This window comes from Chelonia mydas, chromosome 8 (genome assembly GCF_015237465.2).
Source record: "Chelonia mydas isolate rCheMyd1 chromosome 8, rCheMyd1.pri.v2, whole genome shotgun sequence".
Classification (NCBI taxonomy): Eukaryota; Metazoa; Chordata; order Testudines; family Cheloniidae; genus Chelonia; species Chelonia mydas.
Window position 1 is genome coordinate 6,805,690 of NC_057854.1, and position 18,702 is coordinate 6,824,391.

At 48.3% G+C, this 18,702-nt stretch overlaps 1 protein-coding gene and 1 long non-coding RNA gene across 2 annotated transcripts; one reads left to right on the forward strand and one right to left on the reverse strand.

Moving 5' to 3' along the window:
* Positions 1-33: 33 nt before the first annotated feature.
* Positions 34-4,905, reverse strand: LOC122461473. The gene is made up of 3 exons (XR_006283391.1): positions 4,752-4,905; positions 2,315-3,343; positions 34-1,720 (listed from the first exon to the last, which is right to left on the reverse strand). It is a non-coding gene; the product is annotated as an uncharacterized LOC122461473 (long non-coding RNA).
* Positions 4,906-5,604: 699 nt separating this feature from the next.
* On the forward strand, positions 5,605-17,940 carry CD74 (CD74 molecule). Its single transcript, XM_007071527.4, has 9 exons — positions 5,605-6,182; positions 9,728-9,903; positions 10,839-10,930; positions 11,847-11,909; positions 12,258-12,353; positions 12,752-12,842; positions 14,186-14,374; positions 15,632-15,712; positions 16,479-17,940. The coding sequence occupies exons 1-9, from the start codon at positions 6,097-6,099 to the stop codon at positions 16,490-16,492; spliced, it is 888 nt and encodes a 295-aa protein (XP_007071589.1). The 5' UTR covers positions 5,605-6,096; the 3' UTR covers positions 16,493-17,940.
* The last annotated feature ends 762 nt before the right edge of the window (positions 17,941-18,702 follow it).

Below are 18,702 nucleotides of genomic sequence, written 5' to 3' on the forward strand. Positions count from 1 at the left end.
ACAAGTACTCCTTTTCTTTTTACTGATGTGAGACAGTCTATTGGAATCTCCATTCCTATTAGGCAGTGACTTAGTCCCTTCTCAGGAAAAAACAATCCCACACATGTACGTTGGGACAGATGGATGCTTGGCTTTGGAATTTAAATACATATGACATGCAGCTTCTGAAATTTGTTGTGCAGTTTTTCCCCCCTTTTTTCAATCAGATCTATATGCCAGTTACTTAGAAACCGTTCCCAGCTGATAAAGTACTACTGCTATTTGGGGCTAGAGGTTACATGAAGCATCTAACTCTGGGATTCTGCAGGGGCCCTGTTTGCCCATTAATTCTACTGCCCAAGATGTGTTGGTTTTTAAATGTAACTTTTATTTGGATACACAAGCTTCTGGAGTACATGAGTGTGTCTGATCGGGTATGGCAGTTTGTTTCTAATGAATGATTTGGTGCATACACACAGCAACGGGGTTGCAGAGTTACTTGTCAAGGTGAGTAGGAATTGTTGCCATTTGACAACTGGGGGAATGAAGGCATGAGCGCAGTTAAATCACTTGCACACATTGACTTGGTGAGCCATTTTAGCATCGATCTGAAACAACCTAGGTGTCTTGCATCAGAGTTTATAGGGTGTGCTGCATGGTGCAGTGTTTGGCCTCAAGGGGTGAAATGCAGTGTGTTCATAATTTTTCCTTAAACAAGATGTGGGAAAGAGATTTCAAAGGCACTCAACCCCTGAGCTGAATGTACTGATTTTGGGGGTAGCAGAGGGGGTGTTGTTTAGACCTGTCGAGTTAGTTGCATGTCAAGCCAGCCAGCCATGGCTTAGCTACCGGTGCGCACTTCTCGTTTTGTGCTTGAGGATGGGGGTGGCTCAGATGAAAACATTCACCCTTTGTGGCAGTCACTGCAAATCCAGAAAAGGGAGCTTGCTTTTTATTCCACTTACTGATACTGATGGTAAATGGGAGTACTCCAGGGCAGCAGCATCTTACCTGTCTTCTTATTTATTACTAGGATCCCCAGTCGAGGGTCAGGCCCCCATTGTGCTAGATGGTGCGCAGGCAGGTAACAAAGATGACAGTCTTTTCTCCAGAACTCTACAACTAAATAATAAGGGGCCAAATGCAAGGTTCTGTCTCAGCCCTTGCTCAGGCAAAATTCTCATTCATTTTCATGTGTTGGTCTGAGCAAAGAACTCAGGATTTGGCTTAATAATCATGAATCTTCAGAAAAGAAATCAGCCCTGGGCCTGGTCTGCAAAGTGTTTCCTTATGTCTCTGAGTATAGGGCCTAGTGGCCTAGGAGCACTTGTCACTGCATCTGCAATAGGAGAGACTGAACTTCTCCCCTGTCACACGTCAGACGCTTTTCTCTCTCACCTCCAGACATTGGTCCAGTCTGTTACATGCACCTGTCTGTTACGTCTCACTGGCCGTGTGCCCTCTGGTCTGAACGACATTCATGTACGTTGTAACATACCCACTTGCTTGAGTCTATGGAAACCCCAGAGAGCAGAAGTAACGAATGAGGAAGAGGAACCGAGTTGCTGGGGAGTTCCCGTTTCTGGAAGGATGTTGAGCAGAAATTTGGGCTGCTCCTAATTGGCTGTCTAGTTCCTGGCCCTGCTGACCTGGCATTCTGTAGGCAAGGTCGTCCGTGGCTCCTGGAGGGTGAGCCTTGCCTTGATGACGACTAGTCCCATCAGCCGTGATCAGATGACACCTGCAGTTGAGAAGAAGTGAGGTGACTAAACGAACAGCCCGAGGAGAGCTCTGGAGAACGTGCTGGCTCTAACTACAGCTGTAGCAAAATCCCCCTGTCTCTGATCCTGTCAGGTTTTACAAGCGAAGCAGCCTCAGGCCTGGCTCTATTTGGACAGGAGACCCCTATGATGCAGCAAATTCTGTGGCAATATAGTAGGTGTCGGACAAACAACCCAGCACCATGTCATGGGCCCTATAGAGTGTGGCTGTGGGTGAGACCTTTGGGATGAGGCATAAATTAGAGGTAAAGATCCCACAGCCCTGTTAACTCCATTGTCCTGCCTCCCTAAATTCCCCCTGTAGTTTCAGTTGGACACAGATTCCAAATACGTCATTGGCAGGGGAAGTCACTCAAGCAGGGCCAAAGCGTGAGGAGGAAAGAATGCCTCTGTCTGAGGAAGATGCATAAAATACACCCCTACCCAGCGCAAGGCTTCCTACTATGTTTGGGGTTTCACCCCAGGCCCAGCTGTCATTACTGGCCCTTCTTGATTGTGTGGCAATCTGTGCTCTCTGCCATCGCTCCCAAGCCCTCTTTCCTGTACTTTGTCACCTGCTGTCTAGGGTTGCTATGTGCAACATGGCGCCTTCATCTTCTGGTTTCAGTCAGAGTTGGATTGAATCCTTTGCTGTTGTCTTCCACCCTCAGGATAGCTGCATTTCATGAGTGGGTGAAGTGAACTCACTATATCCCTTATCTCTAAGGTACCGTGTGCTTCAATGTTCATTCCTGCTGGAATTACACTTAAAAGTAAACCTGGCATCACGTCAAGTTTCAGGATACATGGCTTTGCCCAGGCTGATTAAACTATGAAATCCTGGGTCCCTAGATTTCTCTGTGTCCTTTTGTCAAAAGCTCCTGACAGCCACGGAGTCCAATGTTTTTGCCACTTCTGTTGGGGAAGTGTAATGACCCTCTTCAAGCCATGTAAAGTGCTCCCTAATGGGTGTCTTATGAATGGTGATGACTCGTTGAGATCCTCTGATGAAGGGTGCGGTAGAAGTGCAAAATATTATAATCGGTGTAAATTAAAAAAACTGTCAATGCAACATTGTGATGGAGATTTTAAATGCTCAGAGTAACTGCTCCAACAGCAGCTGGTACTCAGTGCCCACATTGATATGGGATATTTTCTTCTTATGTCTTAATGTAAGGGACATGCCTGAACCAACCTGCAAACCCGTTTTCCCCGAATGTTGGGGAAGTTTGGATTTTGATCCAAGCTCTGCAGAACTTGGAGCTTCTCTCTCAGAGGTTGGTTTGTGGGTGACCTCATCAGTTGCAAGGTAGAAATGCAATTTGGGAGTCTCTTTTGAAACTTGCTTTAATACCAATTGCTGATGAAGTCTCCGTTGAACTTGGGCAGAGTCCATCCCCAGATACATGCGCACCAGGCCTGCTGCTTTCAGTGGGAGTTGTGCATGCGTATCTAAGCTGGCCTTTTGCAATAGGGCACTGCTCCTCCAGTGTTCAGCGTGCTCCCTGCTGGGATGCTTTTGTTTCTAGGACAGTTTTTCAGTCCATTAGTCTCCTAATTATTTCCCTTGCCAGATAATGCAAAGTTGCTCCATGTGCTTTCACCTGGGAGAAAAAGCAAATAGTGTATGTCAGGGTTCCTTCCCCACTCTGAACTCTAGGGTACAGATGTGGAGACCCGCATGAAAGAACCCCTAAGCTTATTTCTACCAGCTTAGGTTAAAACTTCCCCAAGACACAAAGTCTTTGCCCTTGGATTAGGTAAACGCTGCCACCACCAAGTGATTTAACAAACAATCAGGGAAAGGACCACTTGGAGTCCCTATTTCCCCAAAATATCCCCCCAGCCCTTACACCCCCTTTCTTGGGGGAGGCTTGAGAATAAACAAGATGAGCACAAACTAGCCTTGGATTTTTAAGACCCAAAAAACCCAATCAAATTCTTAAAAAACAGAACTTTATTAGAAGAACAAAAAAAGATAGGAGAACAACTCTGTAAGATCAGAATGGAAGATAATCTTACAGGCAGTCAGATTCAAAATATAGAGAATCCCTCTAGGCAAAACCTTAAGTTACAAAAAGACACAAAAACAGGAATACACATTTCTTCCAGCACAGCGAATTTCACAAGCCCAAACAAAGAAAACCTAACGCATTTTCTAGCTAGATTACTTACTAACTTTACAGGAGTTGGAGGGCTTGCATTCTTGATTTGTTCCCGACAAAGGCATCACACAGACAGACAAAAGCCTTTCCCCCCCACTCCAGAACTGAAAGTATCTTGTCCCCTCATTGGTCATTTAGGGTCAGGTGCCAGCCAGGTTACCTGAGCTTCTTAACCTTTTACAGGTAAAAGGACTTTGCCTCTGGCCAGGAGGGATTTTATAGCACTGTATATAGAAAGGTGGTTACCCCTTCCCTTTATATTTATGACAATGTGTATAAAAGCATGTCCGATGCTTTCTCCATGTGTGATGTGCCCAAATAATGATTTCTGAGAGGATTATAAAACATGAATGTCTTGGCTTTCATGTAGTTGAAATCTCATAAGTAACCTTATTGTAATGTTCTGATTTAATTTCCTAAGTTTTCTAAAACGGCTTGAATGCTGAAATGCTCCAGTTATTCTTATTTGAATGTATAATCCCTGAATAAATGCCACTATGTTGATCTTAAGTGTTCAATGCCGCAGATATCCTCTCATACACTAAATGTATTGCTGGATCTTGGTGTATTAAAAAGTTAATAGAAAATGCTGTTTTGCATATGCATAAAACACCACTTTAAATACTGATAATTTAGGATCCAGTGCTGCAAAGACTGATTTACATGAGTAATCCTTACTCCCACGACCAGTCCTGTTAGCTGCTGGGGGCCTTCTTGTGTGTCTATTGTTTATCCCTGGGAGTAGGGATTTGTAGCACTGGGTCCTGACCAAATCAAATCTTTTCAGACACGTCAGTTTCATTATTTCTGGCTACGGGCCAGATTTTCCAAAGTGCTCAGCACCCACCTGTTTCCATTGCTGGTCTGGGGAGCTCCGGGGTGCTCTGTGCACTTCCCAAAACCCGGCCACATTATGCCGTGGTCTGGGAGCACTGCGCTTTGGAAAATCTATTCTCAAATCTCAGGCAAGCTGACGTATGGAAAAGAAGCCATTTTAAGTCATATAACTGCAAAAAAGGCACTTGTACCTGCTTTAAATATTTCCTTGACAGGCTGAAAGGTTAGCCAAACAGAACATGTGCTGAGAGCACCCTGGGAGGGGTCAGCCCAAAGGCTAACGTAGTACTTTTCAAATAAAAACCCTCCCTCCCTTTAAATAAAAAGTAGTGACTCTTCCCGTAAACCCCTAGCATGGCTAGTCCTACCCTAATAATATGTAAATGAGCATAATTGTGATTGGGTGTGTCCTTAGTGCTGACCCATTGACATTTCCCCCAATAACCCTTTTGCAAGTGATAGGATGAAAATATGTAAAAGCTAAGGGCCAGGTCCTCAGCTAGTGAAACAGCACAACTCCACTGGAGGCAATGGAGTGATATCACTTTACACCGGCTGAGGATCTGGCCTCAAAAGTCAAATTCTGCCCTAAGATGCTTGTGCGGGGCCCCAAGTATGTAGCTCAAAAGGCAAAGTCGGCCTCTAAGCCATTATGTGTGCGTGCGTTGGTGTTAAACATTGCAGAGCTCACAAGTCGTCCTGATCTGATGCAAAAAATCTTGCTTCAGAACTGATCTGGGGGAGGGAAATGTTGCCTCTTTCATCCTGAATGGCCTCTTTCAACACACACTAGCTGCTTATGCTAAACAATCTGTTCCACCTTGTATTTAGCTGGGACATCGGGAGCACCTTTCCCAGACCCAAAGAAGAGCTCTGCGTAGCTCGAAAGCTGCTTGTCTCTCACCTCTAGACACAGGTCCAGTAAAAGAGTTTCCTTCACCTACCTTGCGTCTCTTACATCCATTGGGGATTTTGTATTATAGACAATGAGAGCACTGCGCTGGTTCCATCCACTCATGCAAGTCCAAGATGAGGAGTGTGAATTCAAAGGTTTGCCTAGAAACAAGTGATGCCCTCTGAGTAGCCAATAGGATTATTTCTAATGCCACACTTGAAATAATAGTGCTGGCTGAGGGCTCTCTGTGGCTGGACTGGGGGTGGGCAGGCTTTGGTGGGGTATTTCCAACTATTGATATTTTGTAGCTTTCACTTCCTAGTTTTTGTGCTTCGAGAAGGTTCAAAGGAACAGGACCTAATTTCCTTTTCAACATCAACTTAGAGCCAGTGCCGGGTGCGGCAGAGCCCAGAACATCGTCGGCTGCAGAGCAGAAATCAGCTAGTGGGCAAGAGGCTCCATGGAAGACGAAGACAGACGGGACCTGATCTCCACCCAGGAGCGACCTGGTGATGGCGTCATGGCCCCAGATTCTGGAGCACAGAGGTATTCCTCATCTAGGTTTTCAATCCCCTTTTATTTGCATTTCTTTGGGCAGGGGGAAGTAGGGAGGGCTCTGGAAGCAGGAGAAGGAAAATGGGCTCCGTTAATGGAATGAAGGAGCCATTTAAATCTTGGTAGTGGGGAAAGTGTGAGCTGACGGAGTTTCAAGGGAAATGAGTTCTTCAGTGGTTGACCTGACCAGACTCCCAAGCAGGGCTTGAATGTTGAATTTGAACTTGAATTTCCCTTCTTTCTCCTGAACTCAGATCTGGGCGGCTGGTTACCTTATTTTAACACGTGGGAGAGTAGGGGTCTCTTTAAAAAGACCAGCATTAGAGCCCAGCTGCGTGACAGCTTGTGATGTCTGTGCAAGGATCTCCCACCCCGCAGGAGGGGCTTTCCACCAACGAGGGAGAGTTGGGAAGCTGTTTGCCCTTTATTCCTTGCCCCATGCTGCACAACTCCCTCGGGAATCTTTGGCCCTATTTGTGAACTGGCCTCGTGGTAACCAAAGCCCGACACGGGAATCATGCAAAATCTCTTGAGTTATTTTATACCCTTGGCTGGTGACATCTGTGCCCTGCTTGGCCCTGTTCGTCCCAGTTCCAATGAGCTGTTTAGACATGATTCTGCGTACCAAATACACCCTTCTCATTGTTTGACCAGCATGTGCCCTAGACACCCGTGCAGCAGACTTGACCCCACCTGTCTGTGGTGTGCGCACAGAAAATTGGGTCTATGGCAGCACAGATCTGACCTGTAAATCAAGCCACAGCTGGCCTATATTTTTAAACAAGATCCTTTATTCAACACCCTTGATTGCCCCTTTCTGGAAACTCTCCCCTGGAGAATGTGATCTTCTAGGTGCATAGCATCCCGGAGCTTGGACAATATAACTTTATTTTGTGCCCCCATCTTCCGCTCAGGGTGCTAGCGATGCTGTTGTTTAATATCCAGTGTTTCCGGAATTCCTCTTGGCCTGAAGCATTGCTTGGATCAAACTTCCTGAGCGGATATCTGCCCTCCTCCGGGCTGTATCTCCCACAGTCCCTAGCATTTGTACCAGTATATACGATCCTAGTGGAAAGGCTTTGAGAAGAAAGGGCTTTCTCCTGTGGTTTTGTAAAACTGCTGCATTTGTACAAATCAGTAACCATCCCTTAGCACAGGGAAATTCATTATTGGGCTGCAGCCAACCTGTCCAACCACACCAGACCAAACAGCCCCAGCCACTGAGAAATCAGATGTCTCATGACATCAGGAGTTGCCAGGCAGGAAGGTTTGCAGGACAATCAGAACAGGAACTTAGGGAAAAGAAGGTGGGGAAAGAACCTGCTTGACCAGGCCTGGATCAGCTCCAGGCTGAATTTACTTTTTATGTCGCTGTGTGTGTGTGTCTGTGCTGTAGCAGCCACAGAGACAGCGCACGCACAAATCGTGTGTTCTCCGACCGATAGGCCTGATCCTGCAAACCCGTACTCCTTTGAGTAGCCCTTACTCATGTGAGTAGTTCCATTGACGCCAATGGGACTGCTCCGTGAGAGAGTTTGCAGGATCTCCTCCGACAGCGAGAGAGCATGTCTAGCACAAAGCTTCTTGGAATATTTGTGGTACGCTTTATTACTTATTGCCTTGGGCCCATCAGCAGATGTCTTGCCATCTTGTTAGTAAATGAGGGTCCCTCTAATCTCTCTGATCAATCTAGCTGCCTTTCTAAAACTCCCTCCCCCTCCTCCCAATAACACCTGCTAAGATTGAAGGCTGGGTACAAAAAAAGGTAGTCTGCAGAACTTGGAGCTTCTTTCTAATAGGTCGGTTCGTGGGTGACCTCATCAGTTGCAAGGTAGAAATGTAATTTGGGAGTCTTTTTTGGAACCTGCTTTAATACCAATTGCTGACGAACTGCGTCGAGCAAGTTGAACTTGGGCAGAGTCCGTCCCCAGATACATGCGCACCAGGTCTGCTGCTTTCAGTGGGAGTTGTGCATGCGTATCTAAGCACAGAGCTGGCTTTTTGCAATAGGGCACTGCTCCTCCAGCGTTCAGCATGCTCCCTGCTGGGATGCTTTTGATTCTAGGACAGCTTTTCAGTCCATTAGTCTCCTAATTATTTCCCTTGCCAGATAATGCAGAGCTGCTCCGTGTGCTTTTGCCTGGGAGAAAAAGCACATAGGAGTGTGTATAAAAGCATGTCAGATTCTTTATAAAAGCGATATTTTGTTAGGGTTTTTTAAAAACGTGCCTAAAGTTTAGGCTACTAAAATTATGTGTGTGTGAAATGAACTCGCAAAAGAACTATAATCAGTAAATCTATGTGTATGGAAGACAAAACAACAGGAAAAAGGAGAGATGAACATAATGCAAGAAGAGGTGTAGCAGTATGATTATGGTACTTTATCCATTACCCGAAAATAGGGACGGTCTTCATATACAATCAAATAGTTCTTTATCACCCAGTAATCTCTAGATTCCTTTATCCTTGTGAATAAAGCCGTTCCCATTAATCAGGGGTTTCACTCTTTTATGTTAAGTTTTGAGTCTGATTTTCCAGAGTCTCCAAATTATATATACATTTTCAATTGTAATGTTTGACAATTCTTCTCTCTTAAGCACGCCGTATGCAAAAAATGGACTGTCAGAACAGGAGCAGCAACATGGCCAATTTTCTAACCTCCTGCCCCAACATAATCTGGATTTTCTCATGACAAGTTGAGGATGCTACCTATGGATCTGATCCAATACCCACTGGAATCAATGGGAGTTTAACCATTGCCTTCAGCTGGCATTGGATCATGCCCTACATTGAGAGAACGTGAAAAATATGGAGGCAAAAGGCATTTAACAATTGTGTACATAAACTACCCTACACTGACATGCTTGCAAGTATACCATGTACTGCTTCAGAACCTCTTCAACTCTTTACTCCATGTGGCCTCTTTGAAGAGTTCTCTTCACAGTCCTAGATGTTTGATATTATTTTCTCCAGCAACCAACCCCCGGCACTCCTACCCCAAAAAACGCACACTCACCACACACACTCCCTCTCCTACCCCCCATTTAGAAAACTGTTTCACTTCCCCTGCCAAGTCTCACATGGAAAGAAGAGTCTAGTTTGGACGAAGTAGCCGATCGGTCCAATCTAACCCAAATCTCCATGGCGTTAGTGTGGGGAGGGCATTGGATGAATGACAGATGCTTTCAGGTGGGCCGGAGCTTGACACAGCGGAATACGCTGAAAAGTTCAGTGCCCAGACTGAGGATGGGCCGCCCTGAGAACAATCATTTTACCACTAAAGAAAATAATTACCAGAACTAAACCCTCCACTGCACACGCATGATGCACATCTCCTGGGGAGAGGATGAGAGAGAACAAACTCTCAATGCTCTACTGAAAGCTGTGCTGGTGATGAGGGTGGTATAGAACCCCTGGAGAATAGCACGTCCGCTAACAGTGCCAATGCAGTGTATCCCAAGAGGCTGGCGGCTGATGCAGGTGGCTGCAGCTTGTGTTTGCCCTGCACTAGCCTCCCTCTGTCTTGTATCTTGCAGGAACTACTGCAGCCGTGGAGCCGTTTACTCTGCTGTCTCCATCTTGGTGGCCCTGCTGATTGCTGGCCAGGCCATCACCATTTACTTCGTGTATCAGCAGAGTGGCCAGATCGGCAAGCTGACCAAGACCTCCCAGAATCTGCAGCTGGAGGCCCTGACCAGGAAACTCCCCCAAAGTGAGTAATTGCCCAGCATGATTGCACTGTGTGGGCACAAGCCTAGGTCAGTTGGGTGACGTGGCAGCTGTACTTCACAGTCCCAGAGCATCCCCCTGACTCTCTTGGCCAGTGGAGAAATGGAGGAAAGAGTTCTGGAGAGTGCTATTAACAAGGTTCCTGGAGTCATCTAGAGCTCCTGCTCCCCTTCTGGAGACGGTGGTTTTTGTGCTGTCTTACCCTACTGAGTCTCATCATGTTTCCTTCCTCACCCCCACTTTTGAAGAGGGGGAAGTGAAACTTGCAGGGGTGAGAGTTTTGATCAGAGTGCATGGAGACCATCTGAGCGCTGCTTTATCCTTCTGCCTGTTTGCTGCATGTGGGAGGAGGGAGCCTTTCTGGTGCTATTCCTGGCCCTCGGGGTCGAACCTGGCTGTGATACCAGTACCTACCAAAAAGAAAAGGAGTACTAGTGGCACCTTAGAGACTAACCAATTTATTTGAGCATAAGCTTTCGTGAGCTATAGCTCATGAGAGCTTATGCTCAAATAAATTGGTTAGTCTCTAAGGTGCCACTAATACTCCTTTTCTTTTTGCGAATACAGACTAACACGGCTGCTACTCTGAAACCTGTTAGTACCTACCAAGTAACCATTTATTGCCTTGGCCCTGGGAAACGGGCTGGAGCCTTGCCAGGGCTGGCTGGAGCATTGGCCACGAAGTCCGTGACTCCATGGGTGTTTCCCAGCCTGGGTAGACAGACTCACACTAGCTCTGCTGGACATCGCAACACGGGAACAGCACAGGATAGGCACTGAGCTCAGGCTGAGGGTGACAAAGTCCCATTAAGCTAAAACACAGGGACCCTTCTGCTGATTCGACTCCCGCTTATGGAGACACTGATCCCAGAATGGACTTTGGGGGTCCATTCATCTCTCTCTCTCTTTCCTCTGCAGGTGCCAAGCCAACTTCCAAGCTGAGGATGGCAAAGTTCAGCATGCCCATGGTCATGAGGGAGCTGCCACTCGCCCCGAAGGAGGACATGATGGTAAGAGACGTCCCCTGGATCACTCTGCATGTAGTTTTGGATGCTGCTTTGGCAGCAGTTTCGTAGTCTATTTGGGAACATAGTTGAGTGGTTTCTTCCAAGCCTTGGGCCATAGCTGCTCTGTGGTCAGCAGTGAGAGAAGCAGAAAGCAGCCCCGGCCATCCTGCTTCTGAGACCTCAGCCAGCACCTTGCAGTGCACGCTGCTCACCAGCAGCTTGGGTTTCTCTTCTGTGGCTGGGGCTCCTACTGCTGGTTACTGGGTCCCAGCTCCTACGGGTCCGTTCAGTCCTTGGATCTTCTGCCAACTAGAGCGACACACAAGAAGTGTTACGGAAACCCACCCATTAGTACCTGGATGGAGACCACCATCTCCAATCTGTTGCATTCACGCCAGTGAGGGAGGGGTGAAAGTTCTGTGTCCCATTCCCCAGGCCCTGGCCCATTTGCTCCCCAGAATCAGAGGTAGTTGCCTTGCTCTTTCTCCTGAGCTTGCTTAGGGTGGAGTTTGTGTGCTGAGTCCCTCTCGGACAGTGGCTGAGAAAGGGGAGCAGGGGGAGGTGGTCAGCTTGATATTTTCCAAAGCTCAGCTGTTCTTCCGTGTGCTGTAGATAGGCCCGTGCAGGGATCACAGGCTTTGAGAAAGGTTCCACTTCCCGGTGGGGTCCAGTATTTCCAGGAATTAGCCTGCCCTGGGGTGAAGAAGAAGTTCTGCTGAAGGTTCTTGTGGTGCAGCGTCCACTCTCACCAGCCTGGCTCCCTGGTAGCCAAGTGACTCTGTGTCTGCCAAAAAGAACCCCCAAGACTGGTCATGTCCTGCCCATCCTGTTCCAGCTAAAGGCCATCTGCTTTAAGTCTCTGGCTCTTCAGCTCCTCGTCCTGATCATCACAACTCCAATTCTCTCTCTCTCTCTCTAGCCCCTGGAGAACACGGCCATGCCTAGCAACAGCACCACGGACCAAGTCAAACACCTGCTGCTGGTAAGAGCCTCCTTTCTGTTCCTGTGGCTGCCTCTGTCCCTCTCATGGGTCTGTCTGCAACACCCATGTATAGTTGGGCACTTCCACAGACCCACTTCCTTTCAGCCCTATTAGCTTATTGGTTCTTCTGGGTGAGGGGTATGGACTATTAAAGAGCCATTGGATTAGGAGCAGCCTTGCTTTTCTTTTTCTCAGTCCCTTCATCTGCTGCTCTCATTCGCTTAGGCTCATGGCTTAGTGTTCCCTTGTTCCCGGGGGGCCGGCTTAACTGTGGCAGGTGAGTTCTCTCTGGCTCCTAGGTGTCAGCCCGCTGTTAACGCTGTCCTGTCCCTTTTGGTCCTCCTGTAGCGGGCAGACCCCAGCAAGATGTTTCCTGAGTTAAAGAATAACCTGATGGAGAATCTGAACCACCTGAAGCACACCATGACAAACCAAGACTGGCAGGTCAGTGCTCTCACTCGGTCAGCTGGCTAGTGGACCAGCTGCAGCTCCAGCTCCTCCTTTGCACCCATTCCAGGGAATAGCCTGAACTGGGCTGGTGATGGAATGGGGGTCTCCCACTGGGAGAATGGCTGCATTACATGGCAAAGCACAGCCTGCATTCGGACTGCTGTCATGGTTACATTATCACCATTGCATGGGAGGCTGGGGGTTCACAGGGGACCCCAGCTCTCCTGCTCCTGACTTTGTGCGGCAGACATGAGAACACAAAAGCGGGGAGGGCTCCAGTGTCACCCTGATCAGATGGGGGGAAGGGAGGCTATGCCAGTTGGCTGGGGCATTTGTTTTTGTTGGGTGCATTTTATTAACAACACCTTCTTCCCCTTGTTGGTCTCTTGCAGTCGTTTGAATCCTGGATGCACAAGTGGCTGCTGTTTGAAATGGCCAAAACCCCCCAAACTGTGCAACCTACTGAGGTCCCAGCAGATGAAGGTATCAGGGTTATGGGTCACCAAATTCCTTTGGGGTAGGAATGGTCCTTAGGTAGCAATTGCAACCCAGGAGATCACTGGCCAAGGTTCAGAGCACCTTGGAGGGCAGTGGAAGCACGTACCCTCTTGGAATGGTTTTGCTCTTTGGTAGCTAGGGATTTTTTCCTTCTCCAGAGTCCTCCTGTGTTCCTTTGAGAACTTCAATTTTCGCCAAACTTGTAGTCTTCACCCCATCCTTGAGGCTGCAAGTTATGGCCACTATTGGAGCACTGGGGGCACATCAGCCTGAGGAGTTGCTGTTGAGGGATGTCAGGGAAAATCCCAGGGAACAAGGGTTTGAGCTTTGCTGGAGGCCGTACAAAACCTGATACTATGGGACTGCCTGCCCGAATCCTTGAGGCTGGGTGTGTCATGAGTCTGCTTTTAGCGGCTAGATTTCCAAAGCTGCATCCCCCTCTGGGAGCAGAGTGAGCCCTTAGGCCAATCGCCGCTGCCCTAAGAAAACCTGGAAATAGATTGGTTGATATTTTGGCTCTTCGCAAACCAGAGGGGCTGGCCCACTGGCTCTTTGCCTCGCAAGGGTTGCTACTTTGAATTCTGCGCCGTCACAACAGAAGCAAAATTCATTCCTCCTCCAGGGTGGGGTGACCCTCGTGCGCACACATGAAGTGTCTATAAAGAACAATTCATTTTTAATCCAAATTATTGCAGCTAAATGGGGGATCCTCATGGAAGGGGGCCAGTGCCCTGATTAAGGCCACCCCCAGCAATAGGAGCATCCTATGGGGACAGACAAGAACCCATTTTTAAACAAGTCTGAAAAGCCTTATAATCGCTTACAACCCTGTATTGGATGCAAAGGTGAAACTGAGATTTCGCTGAGATGCCTTTCAGTTCCTCATTTAGCTGCTTCAGTATGGAGAGCTCCAAGCCTGGATTTCCATGCCACTTGGTCACTCAGCAGTGGTCAGATGCATCCCCATGAGCAGACTTTATGTTAATACTGTCTCCATTAAGCAGCAGCTGTCACCCTTTGTTATCATGACGCTCAGTGGGTTTCCTGGGAGCAATCCCAATAAAGCCGTTGTCCCAATGAAGGTAGTATATTTTTGCACAGTGGTATTCCCTATCCCTTCCCCCAGCCCTCCCTGGGGTGGTGCCGAGGGGCCAGCCCAGCATGGAGAAGTTCTTTGCACAATGTATCCCACCGCCGCTTCAGTGGTCCCGCAAGCAAGCCGTTGGATTGGCTGAATAGCCTCAAGGGCTTAAGAATGTAGGTAAGACCCCAGCAGGGGGGAAGAATAAAACATACTCATGAGTATTTTCCTGTGCTTGTTGCTTTAGTGCAATCTAAGTGCCAGGCGGAGTCAAGTTTTAGTGGTGTCTACCCGGGTCGGTTCCGCCCCCAGTGTGACGAACATGGTGACTATCTTCCCAAGCAGTGCCATGCCAGCACGGGGTACTGTTGGTGCGTCTACAAAAATGGCACCAAGATCGAAGGCACTGACACCCGTGGAAAGCTGGACTGCCCTGGTAGGAGCTTATTTCACGTTGGCCGGCCAGGGGCAGGGGAAAGGAGCACATGTGCATGGAGACGCTGCCTGTGATCTCGTATGTTCTCGCTCCGCTAAGCCGATGAGCGCAGTGGGCGTTGTGTCAATGTAGGGCCATGGGACTGGCTGGTAAATCAGTAATTCTGGGGATGTTGAATCCAGTCCAGAGCGTTCATTGGGAAACAGGATTCAGAGCACTGCCGTGCTCCTGTATCTGTACTGGATCCTCTCCTGCGAACTCCTGAGCACGTTCAATTGTCATGGAAGTCAATGGAGCTGTTTTTTAGACACGCCGAGCACCCACAACTCCAAAGGAAACCAAGGAGAATTGTGAATACTCAGCAACTGGCCCTGTGGGAGTTGAGGGTGTTCAGCATCAACCAGCCAGTGCTCAGTGCCTGGCAAGATCATCAACGGGAAGAACCCAGATAACACAGTAGGAAATGCAGCCTATTAGGAGCAAATATAAGGTGGAGGATCGTAGACATGGGCAAATGACAAAGGGTGAGATTGCACTGCCTATGTCTGCCCAGAGTTGGCTGAAGAATGGGAACTATCCCCTTTGCTGGTACACCCTGAGTTCTCACTACCCCATATCCTGGGAGATCATTGATTCCCTACTACTGGGCGCCATTATGGTGCTACCATCTTTTCTGAATGGAGCACTCTGAAAATGTATGAATTGAAGCTTCCGCCCTTGTTGGCTTAGTCAAATGGAGATAGCTGTCACCATCCCAGCCCGGCCTGGCCAGCACCCGTGTCATATGTAGAGGTCCCAGAGAACCAGGGCAGTAGGACTATCTCAGCTGTGTCCAGACTCCAGTTTGGGCCCACACATGGCTAGTGCCCCACAGAACCTTCCCTGAAGAAATGAAGGGTCTTTGCTCTCAGAGGCGGGGGAAGCTATCCACAAATCCCCAAGCTCCCCATTTTCATCCCACTGCTGAAGGTGCTGATCCCAAATACAGCTGTTAGCCACAGAGAGAGAGAGAGAGAGAAGTGAGATGTCTAAAACTCCTTGGTGAATCAAACACTGAGGAAAATCAGAGCCCACACTTCAGTGTGTTGGGCAGGTTACGATGAATACATGCATGTAATGATCCAGGCAAATACTGTAGGGAGACTAGCCCTGGCTCAGGCTAGCACAAAGCGTCCCAGGTGTGTTGGTAGCCGAGGTGGACGTGCCTGTCTCAGGTGTGCTATAAAATGCCGAATCTCTTCCTGTGTCTTGCTGCAGTTACTCCGGGTGGTTTGGACACTGAAGAACTGATGTACTCAGGTGTGGATCTGCTGAAGCTGGAGTCTGGCAAAGGGAAAGGTAAGAGTCTGAGCCAGCCTAGGGCTGGGGGCTATGACTTGGTGAGGTGATGGGGAGAGTTGGCTGGAAGGTGGCAACGATTAGATTCCTAGGCCCAGTGGCTGAGTGACATGATGCTGTGTGTATAGGGATGGTCATGAGTAAGCAAGGGAGATGAAGGAAGGACCTTTGCTGTCTGGGCTATAGCGGTGTTTTGGTGCATCACCACTCCCGTCAAACTACTGAGGCCCAGATGAAGGACACAGGGAAACTAGCACCACCAGGGAAACATAATGCTATCTCTTTCAAAGGAAATTAGTGCTTCGTCCCACTCAGGTCTGCAGCTCAGCATCCTGTAGTAAATCCGGTTGATCTGGGCTGGGGGATAGATGAGAGGTATGGATATCCCAGAAGCTGGGACGCAAAGGTCTTCACAGACCCGGGCCACCTATCCAATGGAATCGGGAGCAGCGAGGAAAAGTGCTGTTTGGATTTTTATTTTCTTGCTGTGGTGTGGGGGGTTAAGGCTGGCACCAGTGGCTGCATGCCCAGGTGTATGGATTCTGGATGGGAGTGAAATCTAGCCTTCACCCGTCATGTCACTTCACATGACTCATGTCAATCCAGCCGGAGAGGTGCTTTGTATTGGCCTCACCCTGAAGGTGGCTGGAGCAGAACAAAGAAATGACTGATCGTTGCTTCACTGAAACCTAGCCAGATGCAGTGAGTATCACTTCCTGGGTTCAGGTCTATCTAATTTCCTCCTTCTTTTCTCCCTCTCCCCCAGACTTCACCAAGTAGAAGAGGACGCAGAGGCCTGGCACCTTCTGTCTCCGCCTCCAGTTTGCAGAGTTACCGCTCTTTTTCACTCATGCTTTTAAATTGCTTTCCTGAATTACAGCAGCAGCCGCTGAGAGCCTCTGTTCAGGCATTTATTATTGTTTATCGTCTTAGCAGGCGATCCAAATGAGTAGATTATAGATCCTGTCTGCCAAACCCAGTGCCTCTCCCTGTACCAAGATGTGCTGCAGCAAGCCAGCAGAATATTAGGACTTTTAGTGGAGAAAGGATGCAGTGGCCCCCTGAATTGCAATCAAAGGCAGGCAAAGGATAAAGCTCTTAGTGCTTTCTTGGCTAATCAGAGCACATTAGCCGTTGCATGGACAACCACAGGTGTCTGAATAGCGAGGGGGCTGGTGCAGTACCACAGCTCCTGTAATATCAGCACTGTCCAGTGGGAAGAGGGGATCCAGGTCCAAAACACGGTCAATTTCAATTGAATTATCTCAGTGAATTGTTAGATACGCTGGACATGATCCTTCCCTCCCTTACAGTGGTGTAACTCCATTGACTTCAGTGGAGTTGTCTCTGATTTACACCAGTGTACGTGAGGAGAATCAGGCCCTATGTTTGCTTATAAATGGCTCTGAGGGTCTGGATGAGTTTGGTCAGCCACTGGTGGAGACTTGTCTGGTTGTTCCAAGAACCAAGTACTTGTGTGTGCGGGGCGGGGGTGTCCATAAGGTTCTGACTGCCACAGCCCCGAATGATAATGCTGGGGTATGTCTGTATCTCAGGTGCAACCTCCAAATTCACTGAACCTGCCAGCAACCCTTAAACATGTATTCAGTGCTGATGAGTAGCACAGGCCTTCTCTCCCCCATCCTAAAGGACCAAGCTGGGGTAGGCAGCACCCCACCCTATGAAGCACATGCTATTCCAAATTACATGGGCAGGAGCATTCAGCCACTGAAATACCCTGATTGCTTGAGCAATGCTTTGCGCTTCATCACAGAGTTAGAGCTCTTAGTTTGAGAACCTGGCTAGCAGTGGGTTCTGAAGCGCCTCTGGGGCCATGGGTCACCAAGAAGAGGCTGTAGGAAGAGTTTGATATCACTCAAGCTAAAGAATGGGTCAGTGGCTTTTCCTTACGCTGAACAGACATTAAATGCAGCAGCAATGAACTCTGATCTTAACCAAAGTAAGTGGGCTTCTGGGGGACATTAGCGTACTAGAGGAATGCAGGCTTCCTATATTTTTTAAACAGGCAAATGATTTTATATGGCTGTATTTCCCCATCCGTTGCTTAACCCTGGTATTTGGTAGGATCTTTGTTGAACAGGTAACGTAATAGCTAATCTTGGAACTAGAATTGTGTGTTTTTGAATGTATTCTATTGTTACAGCATAACCAAACTCACAAGGCTGATGATTTCAAATAAACTTTTAATAATGACCGCCACTAAAAAACTGCCTGGAAGCTATTTAACAAGCATTTCTCGGTCAGGCCAGTGTCTTGTTAAAAGTAGTTGGCAAATCAGATGTGATTCAAAATAAGTCTCTAGCAAGTGTATCTGTTCCGCTGCCGATGTGGGCTTGCCTGTGTTTGTATAGGTGGGTGTCTGCCTCCTGTTCTCCACAGCCTAGCCCTCGGGACTATATGCTTCTGCTCAGAGCATCGCTCCTGCTCCTCCACAGCTGTGTGCAGGGTCCCGGCCTCCTGCCCATACTCGCAGTCCATCCATGCTGTTTACTACCTCATCAGTCTGCCTGAGGCCCCTCCCCCCACTGCTAAACTTTCCATAGCACAGTGCAGCACCCATCAGGCCCTTTGATGGTACCCATTTCCGCTGGTACCAGCTGGCGGGTGCTTTCTCTGAAGTGAGGGCTGGACCATCTCCCATCCTTCAGGCACCAGCCAGCACAAAGAGTAGAGAAGGCCTTAGGGCCAGGAATGACTTATCGCCCCCTCTGGCCCAGATGTGTGGAGAACCTTTTCCACTGGTCCAACTCAGTGTTCGATGCTTGCATCACGTCTCCATAGCCACAGACTTCCTGCCTGGGCCTGTCGCTCCTTTTTCCTTTAGCTTTCAAAGGCACGTGGAATGCGTTTTGCAGCTGAAGTCACTGAATTTCAAATGCATGGTCCTGGGATTGATTGTTTTCACTCCACTTGGTAAAATGAGGCAGGGCTGGCAAGGGATGAGCAGGAGCTTGTGGAGTGGTGCTATT

What these genes read in the sequence shown, in the direction of transcription:
- CD74 (XM_007071527.4), top strand. Translation starts at nt 6,097, where the DNA reads ATGGAAGACGAAGACAGACGGGACCTGATCTCCACCCAGGAGCGACCT. An exon ending in CCAGATTCTGGAGCACAGAG is followed by an intron (nt 6,183 to 9,727) that starts GTATTCCTCATC and finishes TGTATCTTGCAG; the next exon opens with GAACTACTGCAGCCGTGGAG. An exon ending in AAGTCAAACACCTGCTGCTG is followed by an intron (nt 11,910 to 12,257) that starts GTAAGAGCCTCC and finishes GTCCTCCTGTAG; the next exon opens with CGGGCAGACCCCAGCAAGAT.